General features: G+C 37.5%; 1 protein-coding gene across 5 annotated transcripts in view; it reads right to left on the reverse strand.

The window, feature by feature from the left end:
* Positions 1–24,778, reverse strand: part of TAFA5 (TAFA chemokine like family member 5) — a 333,004-nt gene that overhangs the window by 148,031 nt on the left and 160,195 nt on the right. For all 5 annotated transcript variants that reach the window (XM_087722165.1, XM_087722162.1, XM_087722163.1 and 2 more), the window contains exon 3: positions 19,191–19,313. In XM_087722165.1, the coding sequence (XP_087578291.1) occupies positions 19,191–19,313 (123 nt within the window). The remainder of the gene's footprint in view (positions 1–19,190; positions 19,314–24,778) is intronic.

Below are 24,778 nucleotides of genomic sequence, written 5' to 3' on the forward strand. Positions count from 1 at the left end.
TGGAGGATCGGGAGGGGCCGCATCCTCGTCCTCCAAAAACCACATATCATAAGGATTCTCCTCCCCCATGACCGAGGCCTCGCTAACCATGGATGGGGAGGAAGCCCTATACTGGTGCCGGCCCGGCCCCCCTTGCAACCTAGAAGAATGGGAACTCCTCTCCCTTTGGGCAATGCCCCACGAAATGGCTGCAGAAATAAGCCTTTTAATACCTTCAGGGAGGTGTTTCAGGTCCTCCAAGTCCCCATAAGACGTGCTAGGCCCCTGAAGCATCAACCTGCATAAGGAACGAGGCCCCTTAGATGTCCCCTCCAAGGGGTCCTCATAGCCACTCCTTGCCAGGTGAGGGGAAGTTGCAGGAGAGGGGGAAGGAGACCTCCTTCGCCTGGGGTAGCTGCGAGGCCTGGCTGGGGAGCCTGAGGAAGAAGAAGGGCTGAAGCCTCGAGGCAAAGAATGTCCAGAAGGAGGCCTAATTGGGGACCTGGACCTGCTAGGAGAGACAGGCCTAGTAGACTTGGCCTGCCTCTCAGCCTTGGCAAAAGTTTACTCTAATGCCTTGTGCCTCCTGGCCTCCTCCCTTGTGGAGGCCCTAGAGGGGTGTTGGGCTGCCAAAGGCCTTGCTAGGAGCTCCCCAGGGATGGGGCCCTGCTCCTGGCCCACTTTTCCCCCCAATGGGCCTTCTGCCTGGCCCGGGGGAAATTCCTGATCCCTCCTCCATATTCCCCACTTACATGTCCTGGAAGGTGCGGAGGAAGAGCAGGCCTCTGTAGGCCCCATCAAAACCTGGGCCTCCAAAGGCAAGCAAACGGCTAGGCCAATCGTCCCCCCGGCCTGTGTCCCCCAATGGACGTTGAGCAAGGAAGCCTCGCGCACATGGCAGCAACCAAAATGGCCACTGGAACTCACCAACACCTGGCGGAGCAAAGAGAAGGGCCGGACAACGCCATAACGGCTCTCCTGAGTACCCAACTGTGCTCGCCATGCTCCTGGGGAGCCTGTGGCACCAATGGCTTGCTCCCCCCCAAAATTCAAGACAGCACTGGCCCTTTAAAGCGAAGCACACGGCAGCTGCCCCGATGCAAACGGCGGCTCCGTAGACCTTGTGGGCGCCTCATGGCGCTAGCGGAGCTTTCTGCCGGCTTGCTATAAGAACCATGGCCTCTGCAACCGCTGCGCTTGGGCACAGCACCCCCACAACCCCAGGGATAAGTCTGAGGCTCCGTGCCCGCAGATGAACGCCCCACAGGGCCCTCCCCACACCACCGGAGGCAGAAAAAACTGACCCCTGGTCTGCAGCTACAAGGAATAAATTTTAAGCAATTTTAAGCAATTTAAATATCCAATTAAACCAAATGTAGAAGCCAATTGAAGCAACTTAGCAAAAAATACACACTAAGTCTCTACTCACAACTCAAGCAGTGCTTGGACCAAGAGACTGAGAGGAAACTGGGCTAGACAGGCAGGAAGGAGCATTTAAGAAGTTTTACTCTCAGTCTTGGACCAATCAGGCTTTGAGAATACCCACATGTGACTACTCCCTCTCTTCCACTGGAAAATAGCAACAAATACCTTGGAATATTCAGACACTGTGACATGTCTATACTTATAAAAATCAGAATGTGCAGGCAACAGTCTTTCCTCTATGGAAATCAGTTGCATCCCAAAAAGGCAGAATAGAAAGAATATTGACACTTTTGAGTTTCAGTGTCATAGAATGTTCCTAAGAAGCCCATGATTAACAAGGAAACAAATGAATGGATCACAGAACAAATCAATCTAGAATTCTCACTTGAGGGGCAAATTGTATTTCAGCATATTCTGTCAAGTCTCACCTATTGTAAGAAGTCTATAGTGCTTGGAAAGCTGCATATAGTGCTTGGAAAGAAGCATAAAATAAGCTGTTCAACTCCCAACAACTCTAGGCACTTAGGAGTCAACGTTTACTGAATAGATAAGCATAAGTTTTTTTAAAAAAAAACAACAACAACACAATGCTAACTGTATATTTTATAATATCAAAATCTTCTTTAACATTTTAGGAGATTTCACATTCCTGAATTGCTTTCTACCCATTTTGCAAATGGGTATTTAGAAAGCTCATACAATGCATTCCTTAATGAAGACAAACAGAATGTCCATTAATAAGCCACAATCTCCCAAATGTTTAGAAAGCTGGAATGGCAGGAGATTTCTCTCATGTTTTCTCTCTATAATTATCATTCTGCCGGCTTATTATTTGTGACTTATCCTGCCTGTTTCTTTCCAATCACATTTGTACATGTCCTATTCCTATGATTCACATGAACCAGGAAGACAAAACTCTATTTCTCTCTCTCTTTGTTTGTATCTCTCTCTCTCTCTCTCTCTCTCTCTCTCTCTGTGTGTGTGTGTGTGTGTATGAAGGAAGAAGGAATGAGGGAGATAAAGATTAGGGTTAAGAATTCTATCAAAGCAGAAGGATGAAAGGAGTAAAATGACAGCTTTGATAATGTTGGTCTACAACCATAGTAATGATGTGATTTGATCTGATTTGACAGCTTTAACTGTGCATAATATATAACTCTCAAATCATGTAGCTTTCACAATTAAAAACATTTAATTCCTCTCCAGACCCTCAGTCAAAACCAGAAGCTGCAATTTTTTCAACTACTGGGGTATTTTAGAGACCAATATCTTAGGAATCTCCTGGTGGTTCATAAGCAAAGCATATATTCTCCTAATCACAATAATTGAAAGTTTATTGTAACATCATGATAGAAGGTTCACTCTTACATACTTGTGTTAAGTGCAATACAAAAGGGTTTGAATTTACATTAATACTTATTTTATCTGCTGCTCCTGGTCCTTTTTTCCTATCATCATTATAGAAATATTAGCAATTAGATTGCTTAAGCTTATGATAATTTTCTTATGGTTGGGTTATGTATTGCTTTCCCAGTGGATTCAAGAAACTTCCATTGATAGAAAAATTGTATTAAAAATAGTATAAGAAGAATAATTTTGATTTTTAAAAAAGCGATGCCTCAGTTGCATAATATCAATAGTTGCATTTCGGTTTACCAATTAATATCATTATGTAGTTTAACAGAGAATCACTGCATAAATTTGTTATAGCCCTCAACAAAGCCTATCAAAATATTACATAAGCAATGCAGATCGATATTTGTAAGGTAACCAATTTATATTTTATGTATTGTAAAAAAGAAGAGGTAGGAAGAAATACTGATCTCTCACTACAATAATCATTACTTCATTGCCTATTTTATATAATCTATTTAGCTAATCATATGGACACATATTCTGCTGTAGAACAGCAACATTGCAATTAACCATGAAATAAGTTAACATATATAACCAATGGTGGGCTTCAAATAATTTAACAATTGGTTCTCTGCCCTAATGATCAGCTGGGTAGGCATGGCTCGGTGGTCATGTGACCATGTGGGCATGGCCAACTCAATGTCACGCAGGTTGATGGGCGCTTCACTTTAGCTGTTACAATGTAATAAGAGTAAACCAGAGACACAGTTTATGTAAGCAGGGCAATACAGATTAGGCTAAAAACAACACCAAAATGTTTCCTTCCTGCCTTCCTTACAGGATTAGTCCTGTAAAGTGGGGAAAAAACAAAATAAGATTTCTTTCTTTCAACAACTGATTCTCCAAACTGCTTAAAAAGTTAACAACCGGTTCTCCTGAATAGGTGCGAACTGGCTGAATCCCACCACTTTCCTAATAGCATTCTTTCCAGTATAAATAACTGTGACTGCAAATTTTATGACATGACTGAGTTGATATTTTTGCTGTTTCTTAAAAATGTAAGATTACAATTCAGAACTGGAAACCAAGATCTAGAAAAATTGATCCACACTATGATAGCATTTTAACATTCTAAGTCAGGTCCAAAAGAGTGTGCTTCTTAGAGATAAAAAAGCTGTTATACTACTAATTTACTTTTTACCTAGCTACTCTGACATTCACCATAGAAAAATAATGTCTACATTATTGTTTGTATGGGGACATCACTGAAGAATATTCAGGAGCTACAGTTGGGAGGGTGATTGTAACATTTTGCCCTGCTTCATCTTCAAATTATGTAACTTGCACCTAAAATTTATATTGCTAAAACAGGTATTTATTTTATTGGAGCATTCTGAAAGAAAATTGCAATCATGAGTAACCCAATGATTTTTCTTTTACTTTACATTCAAATTGAAAATAGAAGCAATATCCAATAGGATATTTTTCTTATTTATTGAGCAGTATGCAATAAGTTGTTTGACTTATTTGATACAATAAGGACATCCTCCCTAGGACAATGTAATTATCTAACACTGATAGCCAAGAAAAAAAAATGGAAAAAATCTGCCCTGAGAGAAAATACTTTTTTGAACATTACAGTTCAAAATCTAATTGAATTTGGAAATTATAACTGATCCAATAATATAACAGTGTAATTTAAAATTTGGATGGTCTTGGTACATTAAAAACTGTTCTGGTTTCAGTTAATTTCAACTTTACATGTTCAGACACATATTTAGATTTGTCTCAGTTTATTTTATCAAATAACATTTAATAACATAAGTTGATTATGATACCAAGATAATGCAGCATCAGAATATTTTGATACTATTTGGTACTGCAGTACCAAGACTGCTAAAATAACTTTAAAAATGTAATTCAGATTTACATTGTTTCTAGAGATTAATAGATTACTTTATATCTTTAGATGTATATGAAAAGTTAAAAATGTGTTGTATCCTGAAGTCCATAATTTTGGAAGATTACTTCCATTTCAGTTAATAACTGGATGCTTATTCCATTTTGATAATCAAAGAGTTAGTATCACTATGATGTCTTGATGATGTCTACTACAGTTCCATTTGTTTCATATTTCAAAATATCAGGAAAAAATGCAATCAGGGTTTTTTTTTTTGCCCCAAAATGACCAAATCTAAAAGATAGCTGGGTTCTTTAAATTTGATTAGTAATTTAATGTTACTTAAGATGTCCACTAGAAACAAATGACTCATTTTTCATACATATCCAAATCAGACTAAAAACATGAGCCATAGATAAAGTTAAATAGATTTCAGAATTATAATCCAATTGTTCTGCTTTAAATTTTCCACTTTTAGAATAGCTAGTAATAGTGATACTCTGCAATGTGATGGCACTTATTTTATAATTCTTTGAGTGATACAAAAGGAAAGTGAGCAGAACAGAAAAGGCTGGTAAAATGTATATGAAGACATTTATCATTTGTTTATGTGCTTAATGTACCAAAACATCATTTTTAATATCCCATTAACAGGTTTTTTTGTAAAGTTATAATTTAATATCTTTTTAAAACATGGTTTCTCCCTATTGATAACAGTGGTGAAATTCATTCTTTTTACTACCAGTTCTGTGAGGATGGCTAGGTGGGCGTAGCAGGGGAAGCATACTGCAAAATCTCCATTTCCACCCCACTCCAGAAGGATACTGCAAAATCCTGATTCCATCCCCACTCCTAGGGAAGGATATTGAAAAATCTCCATTCCCATCCCACTCTTGGGCCAGCCAGAGCTGGTATTTGCCGGTTCTCCAAACAAATTTTCCACTACCAGTTCTCCATAATCTGTCAGAACCTGCTGAATCTATAGAATACTAAAAGTCTTGTCATGACATTTATCGGGGCTAAATGGCACATTGTAAGGCAATAATGTTTTTAAGCAAATACCTCAAATAGGCTAACTTACACCAAAATCCAATAACCATGACCCCCTAGGGCAGGGGTCAGCAACCCACAGTTCTGGAGCTGCATGTGGCTCTTTCATTTCTCTGCTGCAGCTCCCTGTTGCCGATTGTCACCACAATTGATTGGGCTTTCGGTTAGAACAGGTAGAAGAAAAATGATGTGCTAGGAGGAGATTCTGATGGAGGAATTCTGGTCAGCTCCAAAATTGAACGGGAAAACTTCCATTTAGAACCTTTGTGGCTCTTTGAGTGTTTAAGGTCATCGATCCCTGCCCTAGGGGATGAAATTTGGGAAAGTTATAGCTGCTTCAATGCTACTGGCTGCTGCTGTTCTGCTGCTGTTTTAGTCATGTGATCTTCAAAATTCTGTTATAGTTTTCTAGCTGGTTTTGTAATCCGCTGCTCCTTCCCTTACTCAGCAGCAAGGAAAGGTTTCATCATGTGGTTTTTAAGAAGCAAAGACTTCTTTTTTTCCCCCTTTCATGTACACATTTATTTTTCCTTTTGTTGTTGTTACTGTTGATGTATGTTTTTATTCTGCTTTGTATTTTATTCCTATTGATAAACATAATAAATATATACATGAAACAAAAAGGCCCAGATATTTTTATTGTTTTATGTGGCCTTTCTCTGGCATGTAAACATGGATAAGTATCTGTATCACATCTCTTTTCAGGAAGTAAAGCCACAGATATCGTAAGTCATTCTCTTACATTTCCTAACCAGCAAAGTTGTGAGGTAATTTGGGATGGAAGTTCCCAAGTGAGCAGCTGTGGCTACATTGGGATCTCTCTGGTGTCAATCAAATATATTAACCACCATATCTTAAGGTAAAGGTTCCCCTTGCACACATGTGCCAGTCGTTCCTGACTTGGGGGTGGTGGTGGTACACATTCTCCTTTTCAAAGCTGAAGAGCCAGCATTGTCCGAAAACTTCTCCGTGGTCATGTGGCCGGCATGACTAAATGCCGAGGGCTCACAGAACGCTGTTACTTACCCACCAAAGGTGGGTTCTATTTTTCTTCTTTAATTTTTACATACTTTCAAATTGCTAGGTTGGCAGAAACTGGGACAAGTAACGGGAGCTCACCCCGTTACCCGGCACTAGGGATTCAAAACACCAAACTGCCGACCTTTCTGATCGACAAGCTCAGCATCTTGGCCTCTGAGCACCACACCCCTTCACCACATCTTAGTCCTTGCCTAATCCGTTTCTGTTTCAACTGCTTCCTACTATGGAACTGAGTTTAGATTGTCTCTCCTTTGACTACAGGAGATCAGGTAGAAAGGTTCTGCTAAAGCCCTCAGGATTATCTAATCCTATTTTAAAACTTTTTTTCTGAGCTCATCCCACAAGGTTCAATTGTTCTGAGAATAGCAACATACAACGATGTGCTAAATTACATATAAATTAATTTAAAAAATAAAATATTGTCAGTATAATTATGCTGCGAAAGAGAGGGAGGATGTCACAGTCAAGAGATGACATCAAACATCATTGGAATGTGGCAAGGAGGAGGACAGATGAAGGAACAAAGGAGAGATACAGAATGAGGATACAAGAAAAAGATGGAGAAAAAGGAAGAAGAATATGTGGCAACACGAATTATTGTGAGAACTCACTAACCCAACAATACCTGCCTTCAACAACAAGACCTCAAGACTGATAGAGGGGCACAGTGCATGACTTGTACAATAAAATATTTCTGCTGAAGTTGGTGCCATGGCCAAAGTCTACCCTCAATGTCATGTGTTCTAATTTTTTTTTTGGGGGGGGGGACGACAATTTCTGTAGTATGAACAGGAAAGGTCAGGATGGATAATGAAATCCTCAATTTATATAGCAATCATGAATCTACTGCAAACATGTTCAGGAAGAATACCAGACAATGCAACTACCTCTTCCAAATGACATCTTTTGAGACCAGAGAAGTCCTTCCAACAAGGAACAGATGGAATCCTTCTGTGATTATTCAAGGGTGAATCCATCATTTCAGCAGACATTTAATGGCAGATCCCAACTGATAAGCCTAATTTATTCAACTTTATTTCATGGATCCTCAAGACACCATAGAATTGATATTGTGGCTATACTCCACAATAATGTAATTCAACATGATACTATTGAATTATTAGAGAAACAGTACTTTGATAACAAAATCTGTAAGTTGTGTCCCAATCTACACAATAATAAATTTGAGACATGCTAGATTTGTCATTGATGCTGACTGGAGACCAGCATTTGAACATGAGATATTTAATGTACCAGTTGCCAATGAAGTACGGTAGCCACTATTATAGCAAATAACACTGAAACTGAACCAAGATCATGGTACACTATGTTGAAAGAATGAGGAGGTGGTTTGAAAATAATTTCAGAATCTCATCAGTCCCATGATTTCAATAGACGAAAGGAAGGGAGGGAGGGAGGGAGATTTTGGATTCTATCTGCTATATTCCCATAAGAAAAATCAATGGGAAAAATATCATGAATTTGGAGTTAGTTCCTACTGCTTTTTTGTCCACCTGAAGTCATTCTGTTTCTGTTTTTAAGTAAGAAAATACCGGTATCTCCGAAACGATGACCTAGGAAAGCATAAGTGGTCTCATAAAAATAATAATAAATATTTCATATGAATTTAACTGGGAGTTTTTATTTAAAAGCTTTTGTTCTATTTTACTTTGTGGTGTTTTTTTTGTTTTTTTTTTTTTTGCAATAATCAATTAGAATGTATAGTGAGTATTTTTAAAAAGGTATAATAAAACCAATACTCTGATGTTAGTTGTTTAAAAATGGTTTTTCTCCCCTAAATCTTGTCAAGCCTCATGCAGATGGGCACACTCAAAGGATAATTCAGAGTATAATCAGAACTGCAGAAAAAACAATTATTACCAACCTGCCTTCCATTGAGGATCTGCATACTGCACAAGGCAAAAAAGAGGGCTGTGAAAATATTTACAGACCCTTCCCATCTTGGATATAAATTGTTTCAAGCCCTACCCTCAAAATGATGCTATAGAGCACTGCACACCAAGACAACTAGACACAATAACATTTTCCCAAACACCATCACTCTGCTAAATAAATAATTCCCTCACCATTGTCAAACCATTCACTAAGGCTGCATTAGTATTACTATTAGTCTTCTCATCATTCCTATCACCCATCTCCTCCCACTTATTACTGCCCTTATGATTTATATTGATATTGTTTCCTGGTTGCTCATTTGTACCCTACGACTATCATTAAGTGTTGTACCTTATGATTCTTGACAATGTATCTTGTCTTTTTATGTACACTGAGAGCATATGCAACAAAGACAAATTCACATTTGGCCAATAAATATTTTTATTCTATTCTATTCTCAAAGAAGCAAGAACCATACAGATTTTGCAAAGCATTCATTAATGCTAGTTTGGGATAAATATTAAAAAAAAAATTAAATTATAAAAGGAATTTCCCTGCCTCATTCACAGTGAGCTCATTAAAGACAACATTTCCCACCACTTCTCACATAGCCTCCAGGCGTTGCACTTTCTTATACAATGTATTCAGTGCTGGTGGTTGACAACGCTTTATGAATGAGGCTTCAATTTTGTAATAGAGGTCTGAAAATGAAGAGAAAATTAGCAAGAATTACCAATTTTCTAAGGAGCCACTTAGAATTCTACATGTAAGAATCAAACAAAGTGTTCAATGCTGAGACCAATTGTTATTTCTTCTGGATTGGCAGTCGGGAAATACATCAAGAATTTCTTTTTCTAATTTTTGTATGTTTTTATATTCAAATTGGTTTGCATTGCCTATTGTTCTCTTAGCAAGCCACACTCATGCTGGAGATTGTTTCTGGATTTACTTAAATAAATAAGATTTCCAGCCTGCATGGAATATACAAAAAATCTGGATTTATGAAATTGCTTCCAACTTTGACAACATCTGGGAATGACTCATAAGCTCTACCATAATAGATTTTAATTTTACACAATTCTGTGTAAAATTTATAAATTTTATATTTATGGGCAAGTGAAACACAGAAATGTAATCATTGGATGTGCTCTATTGATTTTAATAGGAATCAAGCAGAGGTGGGTTGCTCCTGGTTCGGCCTGGTTCTGTCGAACCAGTAGCGGCGGCGACAACAGGCTCTGCCCACCCGCCCGGAAGCGTTGCATGCATTCATGAGAGAACTGGTAGTAGACCAGCTAGTAACACATCACTGGAATCAAGTACAACAAATTCAGATTTATCAAAATTGTCTGCTATTAAAATTGTCCCTTTCCTGAATTAGAAGGAAGTCCTCCATACATTGATTACAATATCAATCTCAAAAGTGGCACATGGTTGTTTGCTCTTCCTAACATTTATTCACAGTTTACTAATTTCCATGTGGAGTATATTCCCATGGAAGAGAAACTAGCTACAATTTTTTGGGTAATATTGACATCCATAGAGATGCTAAAAACAGCATAATATGGAAAGAAGGTTATAGTCCAAGGTCTGTTTTTTTGAATGGGTCTGTAACTTCAGTGGCTGATAAAAAGAATTTGAGTTTGCATCAGAATGCTCTATATGCCATCTTACTGCTTTTTACTCTTCCTTACACCTCTAACAAGGGACACAGACACTGAGCTTGTCGATCAGAAAGGTCAGCAGTTAGGTGGTTTGAATCCCTGGTGCTGCGTAACGGTGTGTGCTCCCGGAGTGAGTCCCAGCTTCTGCCAACTTAGCAGTTCGAAAGCATGTAAAAATGCAAGGAGAAAAACAGGAACCACCTTTGGTAAGAAGATAACAGTATTTTGTACGCCTTCGGTGTTTAGTCATGCTGGCCACATGACCACGAGGGCATCCTCGGACAGCACTAGCTCTTCGGCTATGAAATAGAGATGAACACCATCCCCTAGAGTCAGAACGAATAGCACATATGTGTGAGGGGAACCTTTACCTTACTCCTCTAACACATAAGAAATGAAATCTAAAAAAAACCACTAATATAAATTTATAATCAGTAGCAAAGGAGCATAACATTAAAGTTAAGAAGATACCCCAATAACATAAAAAATCACACACATGCCTAGAGACATAAACATACATATATGGCTCATTAATGTTTTTCCAGTAAATTCAAGATGACACTTTTTAAAAGGTCACACATTTCAAGAAGAAATCATAGTCTAAATTTCAGGCAAATGCAATACTTCTAATATGGCGATATAATTTGAGTAATTTTTGTACAGTCGTTTTATGAATGTAAATATTATTCTTGTTTGACTGCAAATGATTCCAATAGCAAACTCTATTACCATAGCTCAGATAACAGAGCATAATTAAATGAACACACAAAATATAGATGGAATAAAGCAAATCATACCATCTGATTTACAGCTCAACACAAAATGAAAATTGCCACTTCAAATTCCATTCTTGATGTTACGGCATTTAAAAACTTAATCACAAGATCTTGTATTTTCACTTTATAGAGATGGAAACCAGCATAACATTTTAATGTGAAAATTAATGCAAATAAGTCTTGTTTATGATCACGCAGCATGGAAGTGAGAGATTTGCATTGAAGTAAGTTCAAATCCGTAACTAAATGAATAAAAATATTTTCCCCAGGTCTAATATATTACTTTCTCATCCTTGCATTTCATATTTCATACCTTAAAGACGACGAACAATACCTGCAGTATTTTAACATTCACACTTTATGGCAAACATCATCAATATAACTCTATGATTATTATTCCAGCAAGGCTCAAAAATACATAATTTATATGATATTTGCTACTTCCTCACAATACAGCCTGTGGCAAAGGCTAAATGAGACAGAGATTTGATTAAATGGTTCCAAAGGCCCAGCGAGCTACATTTGCATTGCAATTCTTTAAAGTATAATAAAACATTGCAATGAAAAGTTGAGCACCTCCAGATTGTATTGAATTTAAACTTTTCTTCTCTCAATCTTTTCCTGAAAGTCATCATTCCTACATTTGATTAGCAATACTGTAAAAAGAGAATCAGATCAATAATTTGGAGAATGTCCATGTTTATAGAAAATTCTGGAGGTTGTGCCATAAACCGGAGATTTTCAGTCAAAGTTTCCCTTTGGTGAAAAATGTTTGTTTCTTTAGATGTTGATCAAGAAGAATTTTCAGAATCTCTCTCTCTCTCTCTCTCTCTCTCTCTCTCTCTCTCTCTCTCTCTCTCTCTCTCTCTCTCTCTCTCTCTCTCTCTCTCTCTCTCTCTCTCTGTGTGTGTGTGTCTCTCTGTCTCTCTCTCCCTCCCTCCCTCCCTCCCTCCCTCCCTCCGTCCTCTCTCTCTCATTCATCTCTGACATCTTTGCCCAGGGGAATTTGGCCTCTGGAGCAAGATACATTTTCTACTCCTACACAGATTAATGAAATTCAATAACTGAATTGTGCTCCTACAGTCAGCCCTTCATGGTAAGCCAAGTCAAAACTCAGACAGATCAAGGATCTCAGAAATGCTAATAAATGTCACTTGTTTGATCTCCCACTTAATGCAGAGTTTGTCTCGCAGTTGATGTCAGGATAGTTATAGTTCCCCATGACTACTGTGGAGTTTCCTGCACACAATAATTAACTGATTAGCAAAAAGTGTGTTTGTTTCTTATGCTTGGCTGGATGGCCTGTAGTATACACCTATCTCAATGTCATTCTTTTTTCTTTTTATATTAACCAAAATACTTTCAAGAAGTCTCTCATTCTTGTTTTTGTGCATTCCTGTAAACTAAACAGATTTTAAAAACTGCTCAGTCAGCTAAGAGTGCTTATGACATTGCTATTAAAAAAAAATGAGAGTGATCCTGGAAGATATTATAAACATAAAATCCGAAATTGGGTAACATTCAGGGTAGAAACAGAAGGAATAACTTAAGGCTCAGAGGCATTCAGGTGAATATAGAAAGAATGATTATTAGGATATCTTATTCCAAAAATTAATGAAGTGGTGCCAGAAATGCAACTCACTGAGAAAGATATGGAGCGTATCTGTAAGATATACTAATCTTAGGCTCATATGAATGCAAAGATCACAAGTTTTAATTATATTTGTCAGTGCTTGGGTAAGAGATATGATTGTGTATTAAGCTCATGAGCTGGAGAAAATAAAAGTGGAGAAGATAATATATTTTCCAGGATATGAGTTGAATAATACAAAGAAGAAGAGATTTAAAACATCTTACTGAAGAACTTACAAAACAAGGAATAAGACATAAGTGAGTGTTTCTACTTAAACTAATTATTTTCAAATCTCAAGTAAAGGTGATTATTTCCATTATTTCTGAACTTTGGCAGAGTTTGGGGGAAAAAAGCAATATGACAAATCGTTAAAAGGTAGCCTTGGATTCACAGATAATTTTATTTATTTATTTGATTAATTTATATCTCACCTTTTTATTTGTATAAATAAGTGGCAAACATATCTAATCCTCCTCTTTGCCCCCTCCCCAAACAACAACCACATGTGGTGAGATGAACTATGAGAAAATGACTGGCCCATTGTCACCCAGCCGACTGGGTGCAAATAAAAGTGGACATTAAATTACATTTTTTTTTTTACAATTATTTGTGGACAATTTGTTCACAACAATTGGGGTGAGGCTAACCAATTGTTTATTTCTTCCTAGCCAGTATCACTTCAGAAAAGTTCTTGTAGTATAAGTTAATATTACTACAAATAGTCCTCAATTTAAACCATTTACTTAATGAGGGTTTGGAGTTTCAAAGGTGATAGTTTAGCAGTGACTTACAACTTAATCTTAAAGTTATGACCTTCGTACCATCTCCATTGTCATATGATGCCACAATTTGGGCATCTCACAACCAGTTGACATTTATGATGGTTGTGGTGTCATGCAGTTACATAACTGCTATTAGTGACCTTCCCATCCCTCTGGCTTCCAACAACCTCATGTTTCACTTAATGTCCATGTGATTTGTTTTCTGACAACCGTGATTTGCTTAATGACAGCATAAAAATGATTGTAAAATTGGGATGGTCACCTGATTAGTCAATAACCACATTGCTTAGCAACTAAAATTCTGATCCCAGTTGTGGTTATAAACCAAGAGTGCCGATATATAATTAATATATGAGAATAAGGAAATGATAATTACCAAAGATGAAGTACCAAATATTCAACTACAATAGAACAAAATTGCTCAAAGTAACTATATTTTTCCCCAAATATGTCTGATTTCACTTATATTTCTGCACAAAGCCGTTTCAACCGAATATGCATACAATATGGAACATTCAGCCTTAAAGACAGTCACTCCACCAGAGCATTAGAAGTCCAATGTTGTAGTTTCAGCCATATATGCCTAACATAAGGGATGTGTGTGTGTGTTTGTGTGTGTGTTCTGTTATGATACAGCCTGTTGTGTCTTAAAATGGCTTCTACTGAACAGTGGAATGGAGTTGCCATGGTAACGGCATCACAGTACTCCACAAGGGAGCTCCCTCTAGTAAGGGGAAAAATCCAATATTAGAAATTATGTTTGGTCCAGACATTTTCTCCATGTAAATAAATACCCGGGCAACACCGGATTATCAACATTAGCTATCAATACAGGAGAAAAGGTATCACAGCTAGACAAGAATGTTTTCAGACTTTAAACTGAATTATCAATTCGGATGTCTCCTTAGTAAGAGAAGAGACCAGGTAGGTAGACAACTTTTATGCAATCACAATAAAAGGAATGACCATATTCTCCGACCTAAACTGTCACGATGTATGATGTTTTGTTTATAATGACTGAGAAATCAGCTCCAACAAGTTCCAGAGATATGATTTCTCTCCTGCAATCATTCGTTCAAAGTAGTGTTCTAGTTTAAAAGGTATTTCTAAATTTATCTTCTTGATAAAGTTGACACTCAACCTTTTCTGCTGGAGTATCTCCGGTAAGGAATATTCAAAAGCTTTTTCTTTTATACTCCAGTGACATCTTTGCACTTTTATGTTTCTAATCAAATCAGTGTTCCGGTCTACTCTAGGTTGGGGTTTTTTTAGCTAGTATTTTAACTGCTGTGTTTGATGACCTGCCAAATGAGATGGGCTTGCAATATATGCATGTTATTAGCCCTGTAGCAGCAGGACATTTGAACTAATGTTTTTCAAAGTCTGCTTTACAATCCTATTATAATATTCCAAAGAAGATTATATTGAGGCATGCATTGAAATGTCCATGAACAGGTGGAAAGGTAGTTAAAAATCTTTACTGGGCATCCTCACTGCCTCTAAAACTGAACATTTGCAGTTAAGACCACATCACAACTATGAAATTATCTTGTACTCAAGGATTATATCATCACATCCAACATGAACTGTAATATATATTTCTTGATATACTTGATAACATTTCATCCAGCCAATTACTTATTTAGAACACACAAACCTTATATTTAAAAAAGCAATACAGAAGTGTGAACTATCACCGCAAAAGCTATCACAAAACTAGGATTTTCTTCTTTTATGTTTTCTCCTAAATTGACTATTGCCCACTGAATGACTAATGACTGAATGCCAGATTGTAGTATTTCTTTCCATTCCTTTGACATTAAAACCAGAAAAAAAAGGGGGAAAGAGAGTTGTCAATTCAGCACATGGACAGAAAGCAACGAGTAGTTAAATAAATCATTACCATAAAAATTAAACTGCTTCTCAATTAGCATCTCTTAGTATCGTGAAAATCACAGGTTCTGGAAACCACAACGTGTAACAATGTAATTGCACAAATTGTACACTTGCATTGTTGTGCATCACCAACATTTGCATAATTCACGTCATATTTTTGATAATATTTTAGCACATGATGCTACTGAAAGCGAAACTTTACAGATGTAAATATTTTGGTAAATGCTTTATTTTTCTTACCTTTATTAATATTAATTAATTAGTGTCTTCTTGCTCCATTCCTGGATATCATTCTTACATCATACACTGTTCTATTATATAGAATTCTACTTCTATAGTACCTTTTGTTAGTAAATGTATTTAGCTTCTAATTGGAACAGGCAAAACACAAACCTCTAGAAAGACAGAATACAGTAGCACTACAGATAGATAACTAAATATTTCCAGTTAAAGAAACCCTGGCAGTGTAGTTTTTACCATTGCAATTTAAAATTATTTTTATTTACAACAGAAGGTTTCTTAACAATGTTTTTTCCCCAGGCATTCCCTTAAGGCAGAGACATAATACATTTTAACAAAAGTCAGCTATGTCACATATTATTGGCAACACGTTCTTTGAAAAGTGTCACATTTAGAGTAAAATCTGATGTTACATTCATTTTAAAAAGTTTTAAAATAAGTTAGCTAAATTTTTATTTCATTTTTCGTATTCAAAGGAAAAGGGATGTAATCATTCATTTTAACCTCATTCAATAAAGGGAAGTTGTTGATTGTTACTGAAAAACTAAACATCTACTCAAATACAATAGCTTCACCGGGAAACTTTCAATAGGAAAAAATATATATTTGTGATAAAGGGCAACCATATCACAATAGTCAGAGTGGGAAATGGGATACGGCATCATCCTAATACTTGTATATTAGTGGTTTTTTATTTGTTCTTTTGTAATAAGGAAATATTGATTTTAAAGGCTGCTGGAAAAAGTATTCTATATCAAATAATAAAATTGCACAAGTTATTGAGCTACTAGTTGTTCCAATCATAAAATTATTTGCTATTCTGCTCATTGGATGTAGGAAAATTATCCTTAATAAAAGAATTACCATATGTTTTGGACTATAGGATGCTCTGGACTATAACGCATATTAGCTTTAGAGGAGGAAAACAAGAAAAAAATCTGCCTCAGCCTCCATCCAGTATTCATCTGGCTAATGTCTTTGCAGCAAACAGAAAACAGCCTGGTCAGATTCAGCATGTTATCTCAGCCCCAGCACTTGGCTTGTCAGGGCTCCGCCCAGTTGCTCCCACCACAGATCAACTGAGATGAGCTGCTGCCGCCGCCAGAAAACACTAGAGCCTTCGCTGCTGACTGGCAATTGGATTTGCCTCCCGGAATACCACCGATCAACTGTTCTAGATGACGGGGATTTCCGCAGCCCATGTGCTGCCGCCTGTTTGCCGTAGCACATTTGCTGCCACGGCCCGTTGTCGCCACCGCCTGTTTGCCACCGCCATGGCCCATTTGCCACCACTGCAGCCCATTCTGTCCCCATTCACTGCCACGGTGAGCAGGCCACGATTGGCGGCAAACAGGCTATGGTAAACGGGCCATGGTGGCAATAGGAGGCTATAGGCAGCAGTGGCAGCGATTCCTGCCATGTGGAACAGCTGATCAGCACAGCTCCAACCCCTCCCCCTCCACTGCAATATTCATTCCATAAGACACACAAACATTTCCATACACTTTTTTGAGAGGGGAAGTGCATCGTATAATCCAAAAAATACAGTATCAATTCTTGTCCTTTCTTGTCTGGATCCAACATGTTTCCCTTAATAGAGAGCCAATTCAATAGTATAATTTTGAAAGGCTATTGTGTCAGCTGAGGATAACACACAGAGTGTGAAGAAATTAGGACAGGAATAAGTGCATGGGGAATCTCAGGAAAGCGGCATTGTTGAAAAGCACAACTATGTGTTTTTTGAGTGTGCATGAAGATCTGTAGAAAATAAGTGATATATCTCTGCATCTAGTGTCTTGCACTGAAGATAGATGTACCTACAGAAGATACATGGGATATACATCAGAGTAATAATAAATAAATAGGATGAAGTAATAGCAATAGCACTTAGACTTATATACTGTTTTACAGTGATTTACAGCCCTCTCTAGCCTCTTTACAGAGTCAAAATATTTTCCCCAAAAATCTGGGTCCTCATATTACCCACCTAGGAAAGATGGAAGGCTGAATCAACCCTGAGCCTGGTGAGATTTGAACTGCCAACTGCAGGCAGGCAACAGTCAGCAGAAGTAGCCTGCAGTACTGCACTCTAACCACTGCGCCACCGTGGCAATAATAATAAGTAAGCTTCTATTATGAGAAAAAAACCAGTATAATATAAAATGACTAAGTACAATTTTCTGTTTTTAAATATGATTCAAAAATATCACAACAAAGTATAAAATGTCATTTATATGCACCTCATCTGTAAAAAGGTTGTTTAGCTTCATTGAAATATATATATATATATATATATATATATATATATATATATGTATGTATGTATGTATGTATGTATGTATGTATGTATGTATGTATGTATGTATGTATATATATATATATATATATATATATATGTATATATATATATATATATATGTATATATATGTATGTATGTATGTATGTATGCATGTATGCATGCATGCATGCATGCATATACGCACACACATACATACACACATATATACATAATACATCATACATACATACATACATACATACATACATACATACATACAGACAGACAGACAGACATTGCCTGGAAAGACTTGGATCCAGGTAAACATGCAGGACGCCTAATGAGAATGTGTAAATTCCATATTTAAAACAAAAAGATCTCAAGACTTGCATGCTTTCAATTCAGGGTCATTTTAGAGCAGGGATTTCAAACACAAGGCCCTGGGGCCGGATCTGGCCCATGAATACTTAGATATGGTTCCCGGGGCTCCCCTGGAAACAGCAGACTGGCCCATGGTGCTTCTGCCAGCAAAAACGGAGCTCCATTTTCGCTGGCAGAGGGTTGCAGGAGGCTGTGGCAGCCAAAAACAGAGCTCAGGAGCCTGTTCTCGCTGGCACAGTGCTTGGGCCGCCACAGATGTCAACATGAGTGACATTGAGCTGGCCACGCCCACCCCAGCCCCCCAAGGTCAAACACAACACTGATGCAGCCCTCAATGAAATCAACTTTGACATCCCTGTTTTAGAGCATTCTTTTCTATCTGCAGGACAAAGTAATTCAATGAGTCATTCACTCATAAATAACACTGTTATGTTATACCAACAGTGTTGAACTAAGAAACATCTATCATCACTTAGGAAATGTTATTGATGAATTATTCATTAAACAAATATATGAAAATAAATAAACACTTGAAGTAATTGCTCTATTATAAATAAAGTAGGCATTAGTCAATTCTATTGATGACTCTATATATGTTTCTGCATAGGTCTAACACAGAAAGCTGAATTTAAAATGGTTCAGCATTAAATGATTACTTAGCCTTCAAGCAGTAAACGGAAAAGCTTGTGTAATTTCTGGCATTGCAAGTATGTATGTACTTGTTTCTTATTTTAAATAATATATAATAAATAGAAAAAAATAACAATTTCACAAGACAACCTAATAGCATAGAAAATACAACCTATAAAAACTAGGATTACAATATCAATTAGCATAAGCCAGTATCAGCAATTGTACTCATATTTCAAATATCTGGCAATATAAATCATACTTGCTTTCCACTTCAAATGATAATATGATTGTGTTGGGACAGCATCTCCAGTACTGTAACATCGTTCTCTAAATGAGATGCCACTGCTCAGAATTTGCAGTCTCTGACTGCCACTGATCATATCTGCAATAACAAGAATATTTGCAATGAGAGTTGGGATGAACTTTCAATATAAATGACACTTTATGTACTGCATCTTGATTCCAAAGCTAGGAAAAATATTAAGAATCTGAATCAGGAATCAACAGGAAATTACTGTAGTTTAAGCATAGACAACTGATTTCCTATCTGAAGGTCTATTGAGTGAAATAGTAACTTAGTAGAGTTAAAAATGTTTCAAAGCTTAGTGTTCTTAAGCTGAACATTTTGCTCAATGTGACAACAAACAAGCATTATGTCCATAAGTCAGCATTTTATATTTCAGGAGAAGTGGGAAGTAGTAGTGGCAAAATGTGTCACTTTGTTAACAGCACATAAATTGAATTCTGGCCTTATTACTGACTCTCACAATCACTAATCCGAAATTCAAGTTGCAAATTGCATAGTGAAGAGAGCCACATAAGGCCAATAGTTTTGCAAAACAACTTGGGGAAAAATAACTGTACTGCAGGAGCGTAACTGAGATCAACATGCTCTAAATAGTAAGTAATAAATAGTAATAGTGAATAATAAAAAGTAATACAGCCATTGAAATTGGTTGCCTTATTTTCTTTGACAATGAATGGCTATTGATGGCAGAAACTTTCTTAGGCCCAATATTCTTCAATGATTTAGATGAGGAGATAGAAGGGAAACTCATCCAATTTGCAGGTAACACCAAACTAGTGGAAAAAGCCAACACTCAAGAACAGGTGGGTCAAACTGGATTTCTTTGAGGGCTGGATCAGCACTGAAGTTCTTTGCAGGGGGGGCGGGGAGCAGAGGGGGAGATGGGATGGACGCCTCCTGTAGCACCCTGCCAGACAAAAATAGGCCACATGGAGGCCTCCTCCATATAGCCAGTTTTTGGCCGCCAGAGTGCTGCAGGAGGCCATGGAGGCTGAAAATGGGCCATGGGGTAGTCACACACAACCCGTTTGGGCTGATAGAATCAGGCACCACAGGCTGGTCCTTTGATATTTCCAGGCCAGTCCCATGGGCCGGTTGTAAGCACTCCCTGGGCCACATCCAGTGTGTGGGCCTTGAGTTTGACCCCCCTGTTCAAGAAGATAGTCTCAAGATACACAAAGATATTGACAAACTTGAACACTGCACCCTATCTAACAAAATGAAATTTGATAGTGAGAAAAGTAAGATGCTACATTTAGGCAAGGGAAACCAAATCCACAGGTATGGAATAGCTGGTACCTAGTTCAATAGTAGAAACTATGAGAGGAATAGAACTTAACTATGAGTCAGCAGTGTGCTGCAGCTGCCAAAATAGCTAACACAGTCCTAGACAGCATTAACAGAGAGATGGAATCAGGATCACATGAAGTCTCAGTAACATTTTATAATGCTTTGGTAAGACTACACTGGGATATTGTATCTGGTTTTGGTCACCACAATGTAAAAAAAAAGTCTAGAAAAAGTGCAGAGAAGAACAAAAAAGATAATTAGGGGATGAGCTAAACTGTACACAGAATGGTTGTAAAAACTAGGGATGTCTAGTTTAAAGAAAAGGAGGACTGGGGGGGGGCATGATAGCAGTGTTTCAATATTTGAGGGGTTGCCACAGAGAAGAGGAGGGTAAACCGATTCTTCAAAGAACAAGGCAGAACGAGAAGCAACTGATGGAAACTAATCAAGAATAGAACCAACCCAGAAATAAAGAGAAATTTTCTAACAGTGACAACAATTTAATCTGTGGGATATTTTGGGTGCTCCATCACTGGAGGTTTTAAAGAAGGTATTGGATACCATTTCTCTGAAATGGTATACGGTCTCCTGTTTGAGCAGTGGGTTGGAATAGAAGACCTCCGACGTCGCTTCCAACTCTGTTATTCTGATGCTGTGATATTGTATTAGCAATAGCAATAGCAGTAGACTTATATACCGCTTCATAGGCCTTTCAGGCCTCTCTAAGCGGTTTACAGAGAGTCAGCATATTGCCCCCAACAATCTGGGTCCTCATTTTACCCACCTCGGAAGGATGGAAGGCTGAGTCAACCCTGAGCCGGTGAGATTTGAACCGCTGACCTGCTGATCTAGCAGTAGCCTGCAGTGCTGCATTTAACCACTGCGCCACCTTGGCTCTTTCATTTAATAAAATATCGAGTGAAATATACTGCTAAGCATAAACATATACACATAAATTTTGCTAGTTAGAACAAATGTTCACCTTTGTCCAGGTACCTACAGTATTTCTAACAGTATTATCACTTTCTTTATCTCGCTCCATACCAAAGATGGTATTCTATTTTTTTTACTACTGGTTCGGTAGCGGGAGCGTGTATCTAGGCATGCGCAGCACCTTCTGCACATGTGCAGAAGGTCCTTGATGATGTCAGGGTGGGTGGGTGGAGCCTTGTGCCGCTGCCACTACCAGTTCACCCGAACCGGTGCGAACCGCCAGCATACCACCTCTGCTCCATACTGATTTAGAATGATTGAGCAAAAAAGGATTGTGCTTTGATAAATTTCCCCTTAAGTTGGAGATATACTAGATGTGATAGAATCCAAAAAGATTTTCTGAAAATCCCAGTAATTTTCAGAAATATAATCATAAACATATTTAGTTTAATCTTTCCATGACTTCATACTATAAACAATAATATCTCCATTACTGACCCCCTTTTTCTGTAATTTTGCTATAGTGTTTATTAGGTGCTTTATGCATTTGTTACAGTATGTCATTTATGAAGCTGCTACAGATGTTCAGCATTTTAATATGCTGCTTTTCTTCTAATTGAATATTGCTTTAAGGTAAAAGAGGCATATAAATAGAGTAAAGAAATAAACACATAACATATGCCAGGGAATATGTCCACTGCAGTGGGGATAACTACAATTAAGTGACTGATTGATAACAAGTTTTTGGTTCCATCCTACCCTTATTTTTCTTCAGTAACAGACACAAGTGAGCTAATAACAAATCTAATCAGATAATTTGAAAAGTGTTATAAAAATAGACAGCTATACCAGATGTAGCAACCACATCAGCAAAATTATACTTGGTTAATAGAACCAAGGCCTATCTAAACAAGGAAGTTTCAAGTCGAAAAGAAGATAAGAAGATGACAACTTAAGACAGAATTTTACCTAACTCCCACCTCATTTTTCTTGTCTGAATTAAATAACCTCTATCAGTTTGGACATACAGGAAACCGTCTCTACCTGCCTCACTGGTATAGAGGTATTAATCCTATGTTTTCATGAAGCAGCTGGCAATTTGAATTTATTCAGAAAAAAAAACTTGGCAACAAATGCAGTCTTTCCACAATATGCAGAATATATTTATGTAAGTTTCTGAACACTTCTTCCAAAAATAGCCTTAGTAGAGCAAACTGCAATGCGTAATTATATATACCAGTGTGTGTGTGTGTTCGTGTGCATGGATCCAAAGTATGAAAATATTATGTGCTAAACTTATAACAGATTCTCACTCATCATTATGCTCTATCAATTCTCTCAACCCATTTTCCAATTTTATGGATATTGATAAAACATACAGATAGAGATTTATATACATGTATATACATGTTTGTAGTGCACACAATATATGCAAACATATGCACATACACTCTCCAATTCAAATAATATCCACTTCCTGATCTAAATTAATGCATACATACCAGTGGTGGGTTTCAAAAACTTTTTAGAACCTCTTCTGTAGGTATGGCCTGCTTTGTGGGAGTGGCTTGTTGGCCATCTGACTGGGTGGGAGTGGCTTGCCAGCCATGTGACTGGGTCGGTGTGGCCAACTTGTAAAATGTGGTGAAACTCACTTAACAACACTCTTATTTAGCAACCAAAATGTTGGCTCAGAAACTCTAGCATTTGAAGCACGCAAGTCTTAAAGTTGTCAAGTTACAAGACCGTTGCACCCCTAACCGTTTAGGAAAAAAACAAACCCTAGGGGTGTTCAAACCTGACAGCTTTAAGACTTGTGGACTCAACTCCCAGAATTCCTCCTCTTGCTCTTCATCTTGATGATGTGCAGATGGGGGGAGGGGGAGCTGGAACCGGTTCTAAACGGCACTGTGGATTTGTGGAACCTCTTCTATAGAAGAGGTTAGAACTGGCAGGAACCCACCCCTGATAAGTGTGTGTGTGTGTGTGTGTGTGTGCGCACGCACACACACACACACACACACACACACATATACAGAGTATGTAATTTAAGTATATCAATGTTATAAGCTCAGTACCACTGCACTTGGAAAAGGAACAGTCTTTTCATTTACATACTTCTTTCTTCCAAGAGTTGAAGATGAAATACATAGTAATTTTTGCTTGAATTTTATTGATACAACTCTAGCTCCATGAATTAGTTTGGCACATAAACCCTCTAGCATGAAGTAAATAAAGAAGAAAAGACAGGACAAATTTGTATCAAAGTATGCTTCTTAATATTTCCTCACTCTTATACACACACACACACACACATGCATGCATACATACATATAAACCCACACTCACATGTACCACACTAGCTATCTAAAATGATTTTAGTATGATTTTGTTCTTGTATCAATATCTGTAATGCTACTGCTTCTACTTTCTTGAATTGCTCATGAATCTAAGCAGGACACCAAGCTAAAGATATATAGATATGATTTTTTTTGGTCATTGCAACTGAGTAATTGCTCATCATGTGATGCTTCTTTTGGGGGGAATAGGAGATGCTACTGAGAAGAATTCTACATCCATGTATATGGTCATAAAAAAGCAAGAATATTCAAAACATATTTTAGATTTCCAAAAGACATTCAGGGTTTTGAAGAGAGAGAGAAAAAGCCAAATATTCTCTACTGACTGATATATTTTTTATGTATCATTTTCCCCAGTAAAATAAAACATAAAAGTAGCATGTAAAAGTAAAACATATAAAAGGAAAGATATCATAACACTATTTGTATGCAAGAGGGAGAAATATCCTAAACACAAGCTAAGATCCAGTTTAAACAATTAAATACTAACATTTCCCAGCGATTTAAAATTTCACTTATTACTGCTGGATTAAAACCTAAAGGAGACCACATTCAAATGAAAGATGAAGTAACTTGTGCAAAAATTTGTTTCTGATACAAGAAATGAAACGAACTTTAAAGTGATTTTTATTTACTATACCGCTAACAATTATAACAGAAATACATATTGCAGGCTACCTGTGGAGCTGCCTTAACTTCATTAAAGGTAAAGGTTCCCCTCGCACATATGTGCTCGTCGTTCCCAACTACAGGGGAGAGTTTCAAAGCAAAAGACCCAGTGCTGCCTGAAGACATCTCCGTGGTCATGTGGCTGGCACAACTAAATGCCAAAGGCACGTAACGCTGTTACCTTCCCACCAAAGGTGGTTCCTATTTTTCTAGTTGCATTTTTACATGCTTTCAAACTGCTAGGTTGGCAAAAGCTGGGATAAGTAAACAGGAACTCAGTCTGTTACA

This window comes from Thamnophis sirtalis, unplaced genomic scaffold (assembly GCF_051295495.1).
Source record: "Thamnophis sirtalis isolate CommonGarterSnake01/CBP01778 unplaced genomic scaffold, rThaSir2_p1.2 scaffold_9, whole genome shotgun sequence".
In the NCBI taxonomy this organism is placed as follows: Eukaryota; Metazoa; Chordata; class Lepidosauria; order Squamata; family Natricidae; genus Thamnophis; species Thamnophis sirtalis.